The sequence below is a fragment of the Sycon ciliatum genome, chromosome 3 (assembly GCF_964019385.1).
Source record: "Sycon ciliatum chromosome 3, ocSycCili1.1, whole genome shotgun sequence".
NCBI lineage: Eukaryota > Metazoa > Porifera > Calcarea > Leucosolenida > Sycettidae > Sycon > Sycon ciliatum.
The window spans coordinates 35,332,533-35,352,048 of NC_088645.1; the positions used below are offsets into that span (position 1 = coordinate 35,332,533).

The window sequence follows — 19,516 nt, forward strand, 5'->3', positions numbered from 1 at the left end:
ACAAAAAAGGTTATGCATATCATATGGATTGTATTTATGTGAAGGTGCATGTTGTGACACATGTAAAGCATTTTTATTCGTAGCGTAAGCCAGCAACAGGTACAATGTGCAATGAATTCGTGTGTGTGTGTGTGTGTGTGTGTGTGTGTGTGTGTGTGTGTGTGTGTGTGTGAGAGAGAGAGAGAGAGAGAGAGAGAGAGAGAGAGAGAGAGAGAGAGAGAGAGAGAGAGAGAGAGAGAGAGAGAGAGAGAGAGAGAGAAAGAGGTCACAGTAGACAGGCTATGACAGGCGTCATAATGTTACAGGAGTGGCTCGTGTGATCAGGGGTAGCACACAACAAACCTCACACAAGAATGAAGCTCACAGTGAAAAAACATTAACAAGCTTTTCCAAAGCACTGGGAGGAAGGAATGTTAGTTGATTGTTCCCAAGTCGCCTGCACAAAACAAAATGCAAAACTTTGTCTCAGAGGGCACTCGGGCACTCAGCACAACATATCATACTTTGTATTTAAAATAATAATAAAAACAAGGATGTGCAACTCGACCATCTCCCAGCCCACAGCAGAATTCTGTTATGACATCAGTCTTGCATGCCTATTTGACTCCCTGATGCCCTAATTCGGAGCCAGAGATCAATGTACGAAGAACTTGCGCGTCGCAGCTACAGTTCTCGAAACAGAACCTTGGACAATGGACCGATGTGTGATGAGCTTGGATCGTTTCTATGAAATAAGTGGGGGAAAGTATACGGACTTTTAAATCATAAATCATAAAAAAAGAAAAAGAAAAAAACGTGTCAAACGATGGAAGAAGGAAGAAAGTGCATAGTGTTGAAGACAATGATTATGACTATAACAAGTTGTCGTACAACACTCAGCGTTGCACTAAAGGACATTGCAACACAGTTCAACTATTAAAGGAAACCAAAGCAAGAGATAATAACACCTATAACAACAGAACTGAAAGAAAGTGTGAATTATAACATTGAAGGCGTGAGCAAACACAAATGCGTGTGTAAACAAGTGAAAAAGGACGAAGTGCTGATACAAAGAGCAATGCATTTCACATTTACAAAGGACTATGAGGAAGAGCAAAATAACAGGGTGACAGTGTTGAAGTTCTGAGTAGACGGCGCAAATTATGGGAAAGGAGAGCTCCCGCTGCCTCGAGAGTTGGCTTGTCGGCGAAAGCCTACGGTGACAACAAGAAACGACCGACCAAATATCCCGGCTGGATACTCGTAGACTTTGTGACAAGATGTGTTGACAGCAAGAGACCACTGAACAGGCATCCAATCGGCATGAGAAAACCGGATCTTTAACATGCCCGAGCTTGTTCTGTGTGCGGTCCCTAGGTGCATGGCTGGCCATATCCCGTACATGTTCCGTACGGTGCCGGCAAAGACTGCTGGCCATATGTTGAAAAAGGGATTCGACTACAGGATCAGAAAGTGACACACACCGTACTTGGTAGAATGTATATGTAAGTGTATCCAGGGAATGCGTGTGGCGCAGGGCGATAGTGCGACTTCGAACCCAGGTTAGGCGTTAAAAAAAAGATTGAAAAAATGAAACGAGAGAGCCTGAAAGCTCAGGGCCCTGCGCTATGCTTTTCTTGCCTATCTCATCATGCATGTTATGGAAACGTTTTTTGCAATACAATGATGTAGCAGATCCGTTCTCATAACGTGCGTGATGAGCTAGGCAAAAATGCATTGTGCAGGACCAGGAGCTTTCAAGCTCTCTCGTTCTATGAGACATATTGCGAAGTAAAAAGATCATTTCTAATCTTGTTTAACAAACTGGTCACCTGGAGACCACTGGGCGTCTTCTAATGTCCGTTGGTTTTGCCATTTGTATTGGTAACTGTTAGATTACAGAGTCCTTTTCTTCAAGGCTGACATGCATGATCGGCAATAGGCTGTCAAAGTGCCCACGTCACGCTGCCTGAAAACACGTAGTTACACGTAGTTACAAGGCCAAGTGGTGACAAAAAAGTCGCGTCACCTGCGCTTGTCATGTTTCCAACGGTCACAGCATCACTTTGACTGGGGCGCGCTGGTGCAAGATCATGAGCTCAAATTTTGTTTTACTTCAAGAAGTTTCTTCTTCGCTCTCAAGCCATCGTTCAGTGTTTCCCTGCTAAGTGTTCACCAGCACCTGAGAGATAGGAGTTCTGATTTTCGCTTGCCGCTGCAACTGGGCGAGGAAACGAGCCCAGAGTTGGTTCATCTCAGAAGTAAAAGAAATCAGCAATCGCTGCGATAGAAATAACAGAGACCCCCATCATTGCTTCTTGGCTGGCGACTACATGTAAAGCCGAACGTCAGTACAGGCACAGCAGTGGTCCAGCACAAAATCAGCAACGGCTTCTCCTTCTCTACAAAGCGAAAGCTACAAACTTGGCGACAAGTAGCAGTTTCTTTGAAATGAGAGAGCTTGGAAGCTCAGGGCCCTATGCTATACTTTTATGCTTTTTTGCCTAGCTCATCGTACATGTTATTAGAACTGATGGAAATGTTTTTTTCCGTTGATTGGCCACATCATTGTATTACAAAAACGTTTCAATCGGTTCGAATATGAGTTAGGCCAAAGTATTTGCAGAATTTATTGCGGATTGTTATTTTTCTCTAATTTCATCCACTTTTGGTTTGCTCCTTCTTTTCTTTTTATCTTCTTATACTGTAAATCAACAAAATGTCTCCTAAAATACGTATCCTGTCCGACGGCAAAAGAGGCTGCAGATTTAATTCCCGTAGCTATGCAGAAGACGTTACTTCAGTAACGTCTGGCGCTAGCCAGGGTCCACACAGCTTTAATTTGGTGTTTGTTTGTTTGTACACATTTATCTCCGAACGGATGATATCAGTTCGTCTCCGAAATGGACCTCGACCTGACAGCAACTCCCTCACGGTGGTCTGCTGCTACGCTCCGACGCTGCAACGCTCGACATCACATCCTCAGGAAACAGATGACTTCTACTCCGCACTACGAGGTATTGCCCAGGAGGTCAGTGGAAGAGATGATTTTATGATATTGGGAGACCTGAATGCAAAAGTAGGGAGCGCCCGACCTGCTTCAGGAGGCGCAGTGGGATGTTTCTCCAAGCACGTATCAAGCAACGCCAACGGTGAGAGACTGATTGAGCTGTGTGAGGAGCAAAATCTGATTTTATGCAACACCATGTTCAAACATCGTATGCAGCATCGTTCGACATGGTTCTCAGATGGGCTCGTACACAGGGATGGCCAACCTGTTCGAAACATGATTGATTTTGTGATTATGCGAAGATCAAACACAGTGCGCGTTGTGAGTGCCAGATCATACGGTGGATTCACAACAAGATCCGATCACCATCCGGGTATTGCAGATTTTCGACTAACATTCTGGCGGTGTACAACATCTAAAGCAACCAATGACCGCTGTTTCATCAAGTACAATGAACCCACACAAGACTCTGCTGAAAGTTTCAAAAATGCCATAGCAAGCACGTTGCCAGACATAAACACCCCGCCTGAAGATATTTCCACGCTAGACCAAACCTGGGAGAGATTTGTGTCATCTACCCATGCAGCAGCGGAAAAGGCATTTGGAAGAAAGAAACCACAGAAGAGGATTGCTAGAAGTACAAGCCCTGCTGTTATTGAGCTATCAACTCAACAAAAAGAAATCCACAGCCGGATTCATATGGAAAAAGATCCGAACAAGCGGAAAGAACTAACACAAAGTAGAAACAAGATCCTTCACCGTATCCGAGCATTACTCAGAAACGAAGGTGACTTATATTGGCAGCACAAAGCGGAGGCAGTGGACGCATTACGCCCGGATGCAAGATCGTACTTCAATGCCATCAAACAGCTAAAAGCACTTCGAAATCCTGACAAACCTTCCCCAGTACGACTCGCAAATGATAGTGGTGAAAATGTCACAAATGTAAATTGGAATTTGGAGGAATTCAGCAAGTATTTCGCATCAGTGTTTTACCAGAGCGACCAGCCAACGCTTTCCCCGGCACAACCTAACAGTAAGGCAGAAGACGAACCATTTACCTCTGAAGAGATTAGGAAGGCCATCATGCACCAGAAAATCAGAGGCGCTGTTGGATGTGATGGGATCAGTGCGGCACTGCTACGTACGGCTTCGACTGTCATTACTCCATGGCTGACTACCCTATTCAACTCCATTAAGGAACTCCACTATTGCCCACCTGACCTTAGATGTGGCCTTCTGGTGCCAGTATACAAACAAGGAAAACCTATGGGTGCACCAAAAAGTTACAGACCGGTCATGCTGCTATCAGTTGTTCGCAAGGTGCTGACCCGCATCATCACCATGCGTTCACAACAACCTACCACCTCATATGTACGTGAAAGTCAGGCAGGCTTTACACCCGGACGCTCCACGGCTGACGGAGTTTTCTATACGCGTGTCATGTGCGAACGTGCACTACTCGGTGACTGGAAATACTCTGCCACACTATTAGGCTTCAGCGGAGCATTTGATACCATTGTCCGTGAGAAGGCGTTGGCGCGATTTTCAGACTCTGGAGCTGCCACTGATGTGGTTGCCACTCTGATCTCGGACACGACGGTGAGAGTGAAACTCAGTTCTCATTTAGGCAAAGCGTTTGCTACAAATATCGGAGTAGTTCAGGGGGATCCGCTTTCTCCCATCATGTACAATGTGTATGCTGAGGGAGCCATGCGCGACCTTGATCCTATACTATCGCACTTATCTTTACCAGCACCAACCACCCAATATGCAGACGACACAACAATCCATGACACGGAGAGGCGAGAAGTCGAGGAGATTGTGGAGAAATCAAGTGAAAAATTCAAAGAAGATAACCTAATGTTAAATATTCAGAAAACACAATATATTACAGTAACTAAAGCCGACTCCTCTTGGCGATCTGTCAAGCTGCTTGGCTCTTTGTTAGGGTCCGCAGAGGATATTCAGGCAAGACTAGGTGCTGTGAATAGAGCGTTCGGCTCCATTTCGTGGAAGCGTCATAAACTAAGCTCCAGACTTTGTATGTTCTCTGCCCTCATTTTGCCTATCCTGTTGTATAACTGCGGACTGTGGGCCCTGACACAGCAACTCAGTAATCGGCTGGACGCATGGCACCGCAGAAAATTGCGGTACCTGCTTGGTGTGGTGTACCCTCACCACATGTCGAATGCCAAGGTGTACGCCTCAACGCGACAAGGCCCAGTCAGCACTCTCTTCCGACGTTTCCTGTGACCGGCGCTGAATCGCCCGTTCACGCTTATTTTGGAGTCAACGAGATGTCTGTCCTGACGCTTCCTGGGACCGGCGCTGACTCTGCCGATCACCGGCGTTCTGGAGTCAACGGGATCTCTTTTCCGACGTTTCCTGTGACCGGCGCTTAATCGCCCGTTCACGCTCATTTTGGAGACGACGAGATCTCTGTGACCGGCTCTGAATCGCCCATTCACGCTTGTTTTGGAGACGACGGGATCTCTCTTCCAAAGTATGTTTTTGCTGACGCATCCTATCACCTATTCGGCAACTAACGTCCGTTCTAATTTCATTTCCTCTTCGTCTCCCTATTTCTTTCCAAATCTCCCTCTACATCGGGGAGTCGTATACATAATGCGACGAATATTGTGGCCAGCTGTTTGTACGGGACGATACGGGACAGATACGGGAGCCAGCAAATATTGTGGCTAGTTGTAATGTACAATCCTGTAGAGCCTTTGTAGACACAGATACGGGACAGATACGGGACAGATACAGGATAGCTCCAGGCGTGACACAAACAAACAAACAAACAAATAAACAAACACCAAATTTAAGCTGTGTGGACCCTGGCTAGCGCCAGACGTTACTGAAGTAACGTCTTCTGCATAGCTACGGGAATAATTGTATCTTGCTCGCGCGATCCTCAGTCAAAATCATGCTGTAGGCTAGCGTAGCTGTGTTCACTGCATGCTGCTGCCACCAGAAACACGACGCGACTTTCGTTTGTCACCACTTGGCCAAGTAACTATGCTTTGTCAAGAAGCTGTGACTTCAGACTTCGACGGCCTATAGGTGAATTAAAACATCTACAAATTGCGCTTATTGTATTGCGCGGCACGGGATCCAGATTGTGACATAGTAAACACACTTACAGTTGCCTTAGCTTTGTAAGGCTGTCAAAGATTTTGGCTGGAAATCTCGTAAAATTATTGTCACCTAAATTCCTGAAAATGCACACAAGGAAGTCTGAATGTTGGTCATACAAGGCGGTCATCGTGTATTGCACACAACGCAAACTGCAACCAACCTTCCCCAACTTTTACCACTGCTAACAAAGTTTCGCAGAGAGCAGTACTTAATTAATGCAACCACAATCAAACGGAAGTACTGCAATTGAACTAACCCCCACATAGCCATCGGACCAATAACTATTTCTTCGTACACACTGATTTTTAGTATATTTTCGCATGTTAATTTAGAGGTGTACAAGCCTATTCGTATACATCTGAGTGTGCTTTATACTGTACATCATAATTTCCGTTCTTATCTGCAAAAATCCAGCCTGAACTGTGTCGTAAAAATTGGTGAAATTCTAGCCTGGCCGGTTTTTGGCCGGTTTTTGGCGGTCCATTCTTCGGCGTCCGACAGTACTGTGATTGTGTTTACATTGTATCATGCCGCTTCTGGATGTACACTCCAACTTATAATTGAAATCACCTGCGAAAAAAGTACTTGAAGTACAGCACTTAAGTGCGGATACTCTTGCATACCAATAGTAGAGTTTCATCACATGCTCAATGTTTGTTTAGCAAACCAACTGTGTCATTGTAATACTGACTATATCCTAAATATTTGGGCCACCGATGTTGAATTTTGGCATTATTGTAGAGCAAATTTGGTAGAGATACAGTTGCAGGAGACCAATTCACGCCCCCATTGTTTGCCTATAACACAAAATATGTGTCCAAGGCTCACAGAATAGTCATTCTATACACAGAGGCAATATGCTTTGGTTCTGCAAGAGTGCTCAATGCCTGATTCAGGCAGAGCGGCGTACACAAAGGCACACAATGAAAACCTTGGCAAATTTATTCCGTTGTGACTCCGAGTTTCATGGCTGAACCAATCATCAGACAACGATAATGGAATAGGAGGCAGCGCTGGTATATCTAAGTGGAGAGAGGTGTGATAATACGATAGCGAGAGGAGTAATCGCGTGAATGTATACAGGGACGGGCTATTTCAGAGGCAGATGCAGTAGGCGCAGGTCTAGCACTAACAAGTACGCGCTTAATCTCGTTCATACACCACACACACACACATACTAACACGCACACACATATACACACATACACGCACACACTAACACACACATACACCCACCCACAACACCCTAACTTGCACACGGGCGCACGCACACACAGGACACCCACCCACCCACAACACCCTAACTCGCACACGCACAAACACACGCACACACGCATATACACACACCTATAGACACATGTCCACACGTATACACAGGCATCTGCGTTCGTATGACAAGTCTAAGCGCACACAAACTCCTTCAATCACGCGTCAAAAAACCCGCAGCGGTCATAGCTGTCTATGTAATAGGGGTGGCCAGCAGAAACTTGCGCTGGTGAGGGCATTTAGATACCAGCTCACTTCTCTTGTTTAGGGAGGCAGCTTTTGAAGCTTTCAGGATGTGGAACTTTTCGGTTAAGCATAGGCCACACTTCTTGCTGATGTTACTGTACGAAGGTGCTCTATCCTTGATCTCCCATCTGATGTCGAATCCGCGGTTCTCGTTTTTCAGATCCCAGATGTGCTTGGACAACTTAGTCGATGCGGCATACTTTTCATGGCGGAAGTCCGAAGTGTGTTTGTTGTAGCGCTGCTTGAATGTGGTAGCAGTCATGCCGACGTAGGTCTTGACTTCGTTGGATGCTACATGCGCCTCGTACACGACGTCGGGAGACTGGCAGTCACCGTTGAGGGGGCACGACGCCTTGACCCGACAATTGCATGGCACAACTGGCGGTCGCGAGTGAAGTTTTGCAGCATTGTGCCCTTTGATAATCGACGCTACGTTCTTCATAAAGCTGTAGCTTACTTTTGTTGTGTTCTTGTTAAACACCTTGTGTAGCGCCGAACCTTCAGGGAAGTGTTTCTTGACGAGGTATAGAAACTTTGCGCCAACGTTGGTTTTGACCGTGGTACTGTACGGGGGGGGGGGGTCATTCTATACAGTCATGCAACATTCTTCAGAGGTGTCGGACACCCTACAAGCAATCCTTGACCGGTCTGGACTGTACCAGCATTTGCCCCAGGTGCCCTGCAGATCACTAAAATGCCTTGTTTTGGGCTTTAGATTTCAGATTTCAAAATCAAGTTTCAACAGAGACCGCCTTCACCTCTAGTATACCTCAGATGGCTGACCGTACCACCCTGAAATACCTTCTGACGCCCCTGTTCTTGCATAGAGTAACTGCAATCATTATCATGATTGCACTTCATATCGTTTTTTGCCTCATTGTCGACTTTCAACTCGAGTGAGTGGCAAGTTGAATATTCAAATTAGCCATTGGTGTGCCTGGGTGGCTAATGTATGCCTACATTGTCTGCTATATTCACCTTGCAATGCATCTACAGTACTTGTACAGCAATCTACAGTTCCGCTGGGTGAAAAGCACTGATTGCATCACTATACTTTATATTTGTGTATGAGTGCGTCCAGCATCATTCGTATCACTTCCGGCATGTCAGGGGCCATGCAAGTCGAGGGTGCCAGACATTCACTTTGGAACGTATTTCACTGAGCGCCACTGTACAATTATCTAGAGCAGTAGGCAAAGAATCAGGTCACATCCGAATGGTTTGCTAGTCAAAAAAAGTGAAATCCGAAGCTCACAAGACGGTTGTACTCACAGACTTTCAAGGGATGTAAGATTGGTGAATACATTCGCAGAAAGGCTGGTAAAGCGATTTTGATTCAACGTCCTGCATGAGCAGATTGTAAACGGGTGCCAAGGTTAGTTCACGTTCCACTACACGTGGGGGAGGGGCAAAGGTAAGGAGCAATGTGATGCACATGACATGGATTGCCGGCGTCCAATGTGAACGCCAAAAACTGGTGAGAACACAAGAAAATCTAACTTCGCAAATTTGAGCTTCTCTCGTGCGCTATGCTCACCATGATAAGTCACGAGAATGGCTCATGGGACTAAGGCAGGCCGTTTTTATGGGGATCGGCACAAGAACGGTTCATGGTAAGGTGGAGTGTTCGGTTTGGTGGGAAGGCCAGCCTTGTGCACTTTTCCAGGATCGCGCTTCTACTTATTTTTTTATTATTTGAACTCGGATGGTGAACCAATATTATTTAATGTCGCAGTAATGTAGTTAGTGTGTGTTAGCATCCACCGATCACACTGCCATGTTTGCATCTGCCGCGCACCGCTGCATCGGTGCATTGTGCACTGCACTCACACTGCCAGCGCATAGATTCGGGCACGCTTGGCCTGACGTCACACAACTGCTTCCTTTGAACTTTTGCTCACTGCACTCACACTAGTACACTGCCAGCGCATGGATTCGGGCGCGCTTAGCCTGACGTCGTACAACTGCTTCCTTTGAACTTTCTCTTTCTTTCTTGCTGCTGGCTTCACTTCAAAGACTAGTCTAATTAGTGGTGACTTTTAGCTTGTGCCAGCACCAAATTTTCAGAACTGCGAGCCGAGCTGGACGATCGAGGTCTGCTGACCACCGGAAAGAAATCCATTCTGGTTCAGAGATTGCTGGACGACATGGAGAGAGAAAACCTGGGTCCAACTCAACCTTCAGCAAACGACTCTGCCGAACCCACTGTGGATACATGCGAGGTGCTCGCCGATCCCCCGGTCACCTTGGATCCGACTGGTATTCGCGAACTTATTCGGGCTGAAGTTCGTTCTGCCATCACAGACGAGATTGGAGCCTCTCTTCTGTCGCAGCCAAGTGCGGCACCAGCGCCACCAGCTGCGTCATCCGACATTGGCATGGGTGCTGCGTGCTCCACACCGCCTCACGCTGGAAATCTGCACGTCCCAAAGTCGGTTCAGGATAGGATATTGCGAGGTGAGTTTGTGGACTTCGACCAATTGTTGCCTGAGATCTTGGGGGCAGTTGATAGCAATAAGTCGTTCGAGCTCAGATCCAGTTCATCCGGGGGTGCACTGGAAGTCGTAGAGGTGAACACCACTCGCCCGGTTCGTAGACGTGTGCACGATATCGCCACTTGGTTAGAAGCATGGTCTCTGTATATGCATGTTGTGATCAGCAATGCACCCCACCGCACAGCAGAACTCCTGTCATACCAGTGCATGATCTTGGCGGCCAACAGGCAGTATTTTGCAGAGGCTTGGCTTATGTATGACCAGCAATTTCGAAGGCTTGTCGCTTCACAACCTGGCAAGCGCTTTGATACGATTGACATAAATACATGGCAGCTGTGCATCACAGGCAAGGCCAGGCATAGATGTCAGTCGTGCAGCCTTGTCCACCCAGCAGCTGCAAGCAACATGTGTCCTTTTCGTCCCAAACATGCACACCAAGCTCAAACATCATCATCCTCACTGCTCACCCGCAACAACGCAGGTGCCGTCATCTGCCGAAACTTCAACCTTGGCAAGTGTAGCTGGTCAAATTGCCGGTTCTCCCACATCTGCAACCGCTGTGGCAAGGACCACCCCCGCAGCAAGTGTTCCGGCAAAGGTCAGCGACCAGCCCAGTAGTTCGGGATTGCAATCCCAGCCTGAGCAACCAATAACTGTTGCATGTGTACATAATTTTGTTCCCCCTCACATTAATAATTCCTCTGTACATACCCCTTTGCATGTCTCTCGTTTTGAGCTTCTATTGCGTCATCACCCCGATAAAGAATTTGCTTCCTATGTGCTAAACGGGCTGCGCTACGGCTTTAGCATAGGTTTCACTGCTTCACGCGACGTTTCTGTCCAGTCTGCTAATCTGCCATCTTCTGCTGCTTGTGCCTCCTTTATTTCTGACCAGCTTTATGCTTCTTGCCAGCGTGGCGAAACTGCTGGTCCTTTTAGTGCAGCCCCGTTCACCTCCATGCGCTGCTCTGGTGTCGGCGCGGTACCGAAGAAGAACGGCAAGCTTCGTATGATTCACCATCTTTCTAGCCCCGCCGGTAATAGTGTGAACGACGGAGTTCCAGCTGACCAGTTTTCCCTGCACTACATCAGTATTGACGATGCAATCGAGTCTATTATGTCCTCACCTCAGCCGGTGTACCTCGCAAAGCTGGACATCAAAAGTGCATTCCGGCAAATCCCAGTTCGTGCTGAAGACCACTCACTACTCGGCATATTCTGGCAAGGCAACTACTATTACGAGCGGGTGCTACCGTTTGGGCTTCGCTCCAGCCCAGCCATTTTCGATTCCGTTGCCTCGGCCATAGAGTGGATTATCCGGAACCATTTCTCCATTGCCGACCTATTCCACTACTTGGACGACTTCCTAAACGTCACAACTGGCCATACTGTCGCCCAGCGTCAACTAGCAATCCTGCTGCGAGCCTTCATCTATTTGGGCGTGCCGCTAGCGCCAGCAAAGGTGGAAGGTCCCGCGAGATCACTGACGTTCCTCGGCATTATTCTGGACTGCGAGCGGCTCGAGGCCAGGCTCCCCATGGACAAGCTCAACGACCTCCGATCGCTATTGGCCAGCACGATCAACAGCCGGAAGATATCCCAACGCCAACTCGAGTCCCTATTGGGTAAGCTCTCGTTTGCTGCCCGTGTCATCACTCCAGGCCGTACCTTCATGCGTCGTCTGTGGTCCCTCTGCTCACGGTTTCAGCAACCACACTACTCAATAACTTTGACCCAAGAATGCGTGGATGACCTGCTATGGTGGATGAGGCTACTAAGTGAGTGGAACGGGAAGTCCTTCTTCTTGCACCCTAACTGGACCCCATCACCAGATCTCCAGCTATACACAGATGCAAGTGGCACTCACGGCTGGGGTGCTTACAACAACGGGTAATGGATTCAAGGTTCATGGAACAGTGCCCAGATGCTGCAGTCTATTGAGTGGAAGGAGCTGTTTGCCCTCGTGGCAGCCTGCGCCACATGGGGCGACGAATGGGCTAAGCTCCGGATTCGGGTACACTGCGACAACTCGGCGGTAGTGGACTGCATCCGTTCGGGCACGTGCAAAGCCCCAGCTGTGATGAAGTTGCTACGCGAACTGTTCTTCGTTTGCTATGAGTTCAACTTTCATGTTAGCGCTGTGCAAATTGCCGGCTCCAAGAATGTCATTGCAGATTGCCTTTCTCGTTTTCTTATGCAGGAATTTCGACGTCATGCTCCGTTGGCGCGGCCAAGTCCAGACCGTGCTCGTCTTCCAGCAGTCTTGTGAGTGAAGTTACTAAGTACGCTGCCTGTGCAATTGCTGCTAATACCAGACGCACCTACTCTGCCGGTGAGCGTCGTTTTGTCAGTTTCTGCTCCCTTTGCAATCTGCAACCTTACCCAGCTTCTGATCTTACCCTCAGCTGCTTTTGCGCTTTTCTTGCTCGCTCTGTCCGCCCTTGCACGATATCTGTTTATTTGCAAGCTGTACGGAATGCACACATTGAACAGGGTCTAGAGGATCCCCTGATCGAGACCTGGCTTCTCAAGAGAGTGTTGAAGGGTGTTCAGCGGTGCCATGGGACCGAGACAGTAAAGCCTAGATTGCCCATAACTATGCCAACTCTAAGGAAATTAGTCGATGCCTGTGATCACCTCCCCGTGTTGCCCGAGCATGACCGAGTTCTCTTCAAGTCTGCTGTGCTGTTGGCATTCTTTGGTTTCCTAAGGTGCTCCGAATTTACAGAGGGCCTTACAAGAGAGTGTATCAGATTTGAGTCGGGCAGCATGACCATCCTGCTAAAGAGATCAAAGACAGACCAATTTGGAAAGGGAGTCCATATTGTCATTGGACCGGCCGGTCGCCCTTACTGCCCTGTGTATGCTATGCTACGCTACCTGGCGATGATTGGCAGTCGAAACGCATCCACTCCTCTGTATGTACTTGCCAAGGGTGTGCCGTTATCCAGAGCTGTTTTCACCAGTACTGTGCGCTTGCTGCTTGAAAAGGCTGCGGTGCCAAACATCGAACTCTACTCGGGGCACTCATTCCGAATTGGCGCAGCTACTACCGCTGCCATGGCAGGGATACCTGATTCGCTGATTTGTTCTGCCGGCAGGTGGCAGAGCGATGTGTGTCTACGCTATATGCGAATTCCAATGGAGACCAAGTCCAAGATCTCGGCTCAGCTTGCCTCAGTGAGTGACCTTATCTGATTCTTTGCACGGACAGTTTATGTTCCATCCCTGAAGTCCTAGCATAGGAATGTCACTGCTCGATAATTTCTTAATGCTGGGCGGGGGGGTTGTTCGGGGATAGTGTTGCTGCTTTGTGGAGCTCTATCGCTCCTAACTGGTCACTTGCTTCGCTAGTTGCGGCTCTTCACGAGCCAGTTGTTGCCAATTGCATTGGCTTTGCCTTGCAACCCCATTGTGGCACAATGTGGGTTTATTGCGGCTCATCGCGAGCCAGTTGCTGCCAGTGGCCTGGCATTGCTTTCCAGCTCTTCGAGCTTTTGCATTACAAGACCAGTTACTCGAAGCAGCACACTATCTCCAAAACAATTCCTTGTTGCCTTGGGCTGAGTATGAGTGTGTGAGGGATATGGTGCTAATGTCGCAGTAATGTAGTTAGTGTGTGTTAGCATCCACCGATCACACTGCCATGTTTGCATCTGCCGCGCACCGCTGCATCGGTGCATTGTGCACTGCACTCACACTGCCAGCGCATAGATTCGGGCACGCTTGGCCTGACGTCACACAACTGCTTCCTTTGAACTTTTGCTCACTGCACTCACACTAGTACACTGCCAGCGCATGGATTCGGGCGCGCTTAGCCTGACGTCGTACAACTGCTTCCTTTGAACTTTCTCTTTCTTTCTTGCTGCTGGCTTCACTTCAAAGACTAGTCTAATTAGTGGTGACTTTTAGCTTGTGCCAGCACCAAATTTTCACCCTCCATCCCTCCCATTTTATCATCTTGCTAATGGTACTATGGAACATTTAGCTCTATCGCTCCTAACTGGTCACTTGCTTCGCTAGTTGCGGCTCTTCACGAGCCAGTTGTTGCCAATTGCATTGGCTTTGCCTTGCAACCCCATTGTGGCACAATGTGGGTTTATTGCGGCTCCTCACGAGCCCGTTGCTGCCAGTGGCCTGGCATTGCTTTCCAGCTCTTCGAGCTTTTGCATTACAAGACCAGTTACTCGAAGCAGCACACTATCTCCAAAACAATTCCTTGTTGCCTTGGGCTGAGTATGAGTGTGTGAGGGATATGGTGCTAATGATGACAAAAAAAGGAGAAGGACAAAATGTTACGAGTTACGACTAACTGTCCAGCAAAGTAACCAGATCTTATACAGTCAGCGAGTGCAACAAAATGGCACAAAACTGACAAGGAGAACTGAGACATTGGGCCAACTGACACCTAGCTCCAACACTTCTCCAAGGCGCAAACCAGCAAACTTCCAACTTGGAAGGCTCAGGTTCGGAAGGTCCAAAGCTGACTGTACATGATCTGGTTACGTTGGTGGACAGTTAGTCATAACTCGTAAAAAAATTGTCCTTCTCCTTTTTTATCATTATTATCATTATTTTGTATTCATATTTCTCTAGGGCAGTCCCAACAGATCCATGGTCTCCTCATGGGGTACCCTAGCCAATCTAGGACTGCGATACGAAATTGACTTGGTGAAGCAGCAAGGCGAGCGTGTTCACTTTGTATCGTGCCCAGGGATGAGCTTACTGTGCTTTTTTTGCATACGAAATCACAATTGTGTAGCAGTCTTTGATTTTGATTAGCATTCTTCTTTGAAGGTTGGGTGTTTACCACATTGTACTTGTTGAGAGTGATGCCTTGAAAGCCCATTTGCAAAAAAACGACCGAAGCATGCATGTTCACGCAGATAGAGAGTACATACCTGCACCACATACACCCGCAGTGTTTGCAGGTTTCCAAGAGTATATACATGTGACCCCCCAAGAGTGTGCAACTCTGCATATGGGGTCTCCGTCGGCGAAAACTCACATCGCGTGTCTCAGATACCTTTGTACTACGTACAAACGTAGGATAGCGTGCGCGCAATCCGAAAATCTGCCGTGATCATGCTGGGGATTTGCATACGTGCAGTGAGTTTCAGTCAGAGAGTGCTTTTTTTAGTACTCCGCTGCTTGCTAAAAAAGGCTGGAAACGTACAACTGCGACACTGCACCACGTGATGTGAGTTTTCGCTGTTGGCGTACCCCATAGAAAGGGTATCAGGAGTTGCACACTCTTGGGGGTTATATACTCTTGATGGTACAAGTACTGGACAGCGCAGGCTAGGCATGGATAGCCTGCATGTATTGCAATTTTCTGCGAGTCACGGTGACTTTTGAGCAGCAATAGACCGATTTTGCATTGCAAACTGCGATGCGATACAGGATATATTCACCCCTGGTGCCGTTTGTGGATTGCAGCAAATGTACACTCAAACTTGTAATTGAAATCACCTGAGAAAAATGTGCTTGAAGTACACCTCTTAAGTGTGGATACTCTCGCACATCAACAGTAGAGTTTCATCACATCCACAATGTTTGTTTAGCAAACCAACTGTGTCACTGTAATACTGATTACATCCTAAATAATTTGGGCCACCGATAATGAATTTTGGCATTATTTTACAGCACATTTGGTATAGAAAAATTGCAGGAGACCAAATCACACTCCCATTGTTTGCCTAGCACAAAATCTGTGTCCGAGCCTCAAACAATAGTTCAAACTCACACTTCTTTAAGATTTATCAGGTTGTCAAATATATTATTTGGAAGGGTTGTAAGTTCATTCCTGTCCAGAAACCTGCATAAACAGACCATAAAATGTGCAGAAAGATTACATGGAAATCACCAGTAAAGTAAAGCTATTATGTCAAATTGATACATTGGAGCTCTTCGCCTGCTACTTCGTAGGTCAAGAATGTGTGAGTGCCATGAGGGCTGCTTCCTACCTGCCTATGGAGATTCACAGGAATCACGAGTTTTGCTCAGTCACTATTGATGCTCGCTCCGTTCCTCACGTTCAAGCAGTAACCGCTGCATTTTGGCAGCTCAGTAACTATTGATGCTCACTCCGCTCCGTTCCCCACACACGCTCGCACACTTTCACACACGTGCACGCACACTACACACGCATGCACATACTTAGATACCCCTATCTCCATACATACTTTGATTCGCTGATGCACTTTCATTTCTCTTGTTTTTTTGTTGTTGTGTTTAATGTGCGCAAGCTCCACTGCAGCCCCTTCATTACATAAAAACCTTACACACGCCATCTTCCAGTGGGTTTTGTCTCTAACGTCGACAATCACTCTTCACATGTACTTGTAGCAGAGTTGGGTGGGTGGGTCTAAAGGTTTCGCAATCACCGTCACCACCATCATTGCCCTTCGCCCCTCCGTCATCATCATCCTCATCATCGCCCTCACTATTGTCACTCTCTTCACCCACCTCCTTGTCATTGCCATCAGCATTCTCTTCATCGTCCCTACCACCATCACCATCAGAGTCCTCCCTTGTCCTCGTTGTCCGGCTGGCCATACTCCGTTTCCTTAGAGGTTGACAATTCTCATGATACGTGTTTGTTCCCGTGAACGTGCTGTTATCGCTGCAGCAGTCTGGACATCTGGGAGTTAGTAAGTATGAGTAATTTTTGTACTCCCGTGGTGTGATTTTTGGCCTGCGCCAAGCACAAGGGGAACCTTCCGCTGAAACAAAACTGAAGAAAATGGTTGTTGTTTGCTCCTGTGATGTAATCTTTGTAGCTCGTCACAAGTAGTTTCTGTTTGGAGCAGAAAAACTAAAATTGACTATTTACTGCTTGGTTGTACCAAGAGTACACAACCAAGAGTGTGCAACTCGACGACCCCCCAGGCCACCGCGGAATTGTTTTATGACATCAGTCTTGGGCGGCTGTTTCGCTCGCTGATGCCGCCATGCGTAGCCTGAGATCAAAGTACAAAGAATCTGTACATCACCGCTAAGGCAATCGAAGCAGAACAACGGACGATAGATCGACGTGTCCTGAACCTGGTGAACTCTCACCGTATCTACAAAATATGAGCGGGAAAGCATACGCACTTGATCATACTACAGCCAAAGAATGACGCAATAAAAAATTCCGCCGTGGGTGAACCCATCGCAGCTCGAGATAGGAGTTGCACACTCTTGGTTATGTACTCTTGGCTGTACTCATGTACTCGTGTACTCAGACATGCAAGTTTACTCGTATTTTAGCTTCTCATATCCTTACTAGTGAGCTACCTGACGTATTATCTTTCTACTCCTCTACTCTAAGTTTGTATCAGCCGCGCATGCATTTCCGTTGTGCTGCTGAGCTTCCCTGTCGTTCCAGTTCGGCGTTCTAGCTTTGATCTTGAAGTCAACAGTTCCCCTTTTGTCTTGTCCTGAACTGCTCTGGTGTGATCATAATATTTGGTGACGAAGTTCTTGATTCAGCTGCCACGATGAGCACAGTAAAATCATTGAACCCGTTTGACCTGGAACCGCCTGAGTCGGTTGGCCCTTGTTGGGAGAAATGGTTGGCTCGTTTCGATAATTATTTGATTGCAGCAAACATCACGGAAGACGAGCGTCAGAGAGCCCAGCTCTTGCCCGGTGGCGGTGAGGACGTGTTTGACGTCTACCTCACCTTTGACAGCAGTAGTATTACAAGGTACAACGACTTGAAGGATGCTCTTACGGCTCACTTCAGTCCGAAACGCAACAGGGAATACGAGATCTACTTGTTCCGTCGTGAGAAACAATCTCAGTCGGAGACCCTTGATAGCTACGTAACTCGTCTTAGGCGTTTGGGCAAGCACTGTCAATTTGCAGATATGGACACAGAGCTAAAGTCTCAGGTCGTACAGCACTGTGTGTCGTCGAAGGTATGTGAAAAGGCTTTCATGGAGAGCAGCATGTCGTTGGCAGACGTCCTTACTTATGCGCGGTCAGTAGAAGTCACGATGTCGTCCGTGGCAGCCATGACCGGGGCCAGCAGCTTCAGCACGCCTGAACAGCCCCAAGTCCATAAGGTGGAGAGGCGACACCCATCAAGTCGTGACAAGCCCAGTCCTTCCAGTAAGGCCGTTCGCAAATGTAGCGGATGCGGGGGGGGGGGGGGGGGGGGGGGGAATGGCACGACAGCCGCTCGGATTGCCCAGCATGGAGCAAGACGTGCAAGTCCTGCAGCAGGTCGAATCATTTCGCAAAGGTATGCCGGACGAAGGCTGTGCGTCAGTTTTCCGAGCAGAGAACCCCTGAGTTCGCATCACCTGACCAGACGGCGGAATACAGCGTGGAGCTGCACCACACCAGTTGCTCTGGTCATGTGCGTTCCAACGTGGATCATTATGTGTAGTGTGAGTCTGGCTGGCACCCCTGTTGTGTTTGAGATAGACACCGGAGCAGCAGTAACAATAATCAACAAAGCGGAGTACCAGACACTGGCGTCGAAAGATACCAAGCAGCTACTCCCCGAATAACCCCGAATGACCTGCCGAGCTGTAGGTCGTATGCTGGCAAGATCATCGCAGTTATTGGTCGTCTCATCTGCAATGCCCGTCTGCAATGCCCGTCATGCGAAGAACTCGGCTCAACTGACCATGTTTGTCGTCGAGGATTCTGGTCCGAATCTGTTGGGTAGAGACGCGCTGCAGACGCTAAAGCTCAACTGGAACCGAGTCTTCAATGTCACCGGAGATCTGAGCAGTGACCTCCTGAGCAAGCATCCTGATGCTTTCAAGCCCGGACTAGGCACCTGGAAGCACGGCAGTGTCAAGCTTGCAGTCGACCGCAATGCTTGACCTCGCTTCCTGAAAGCTCGCTCTGTGCCTTATGCTCTACAGTCTGCCGTTGAGAAGGAGCTGGACAAACTAGTCGATAACAATATCATTCAGCCAGTCGAATTCGCTGAGTGGGCAGCACCGATTGTGCCAGTTCTCAAGAGCAATGGCCAAGTCCGCATCTGTGGTGATTATAAGTGCACTGTTAACCATCAACACCACAAAGGGTCTGTTTGTGTACAACCGACTGCCTTTTGTTGTGTCTTCGGCCCCGAGCATATTTCAATGTACGCTCGACCAATTGCTAGCTGGAATACCAATGGTCGTGATCTACTTAGATGACATCCTTGTCTCTGGCGCAGCTCGTGAAGAACACGACAAACATCTGAACATGGTTCTGGAACGTCTCAACGCAGCTGGATTGCTACCGTCGTCGAAGTGAACTCTCCATCATCGATGGGTGCTTACTGTTGGGGTCTCCCGTTGTCGTTCCGCCCCAAGGCCGAGAAAAGTTACTGGAAGAGTAACATTTCAGCCATCCCAGCATAACCAGAATGAAGTCGCTCGCTCGC

General features: G+C 48.0%; 1 protein-coding gene across 1 annotated transcript; it reads left to right on the top strand.

The window, feature by feature from the left end:
- The first annotated feature begins 17,624 nt into the window (after positions 1–17,624).
- LOC135813027 (uncharacterized) lies at positions 17,625–18,644 on the top strand. Its single transcript, XM_065326245.1, has 2 exons — positions 17,625–18,240; positions 18,559–18,644. Exons 1-2 carry the CDS (start codon positions 17,625–17,627, stop codon positions 18,642–18,644), a joined length of 702 nt encoding a protein of 233 aa, XP_065182317.1.
- The last annotated feature ends 872 nt before the right edge of the window (positions 18,645–19,516 follow it).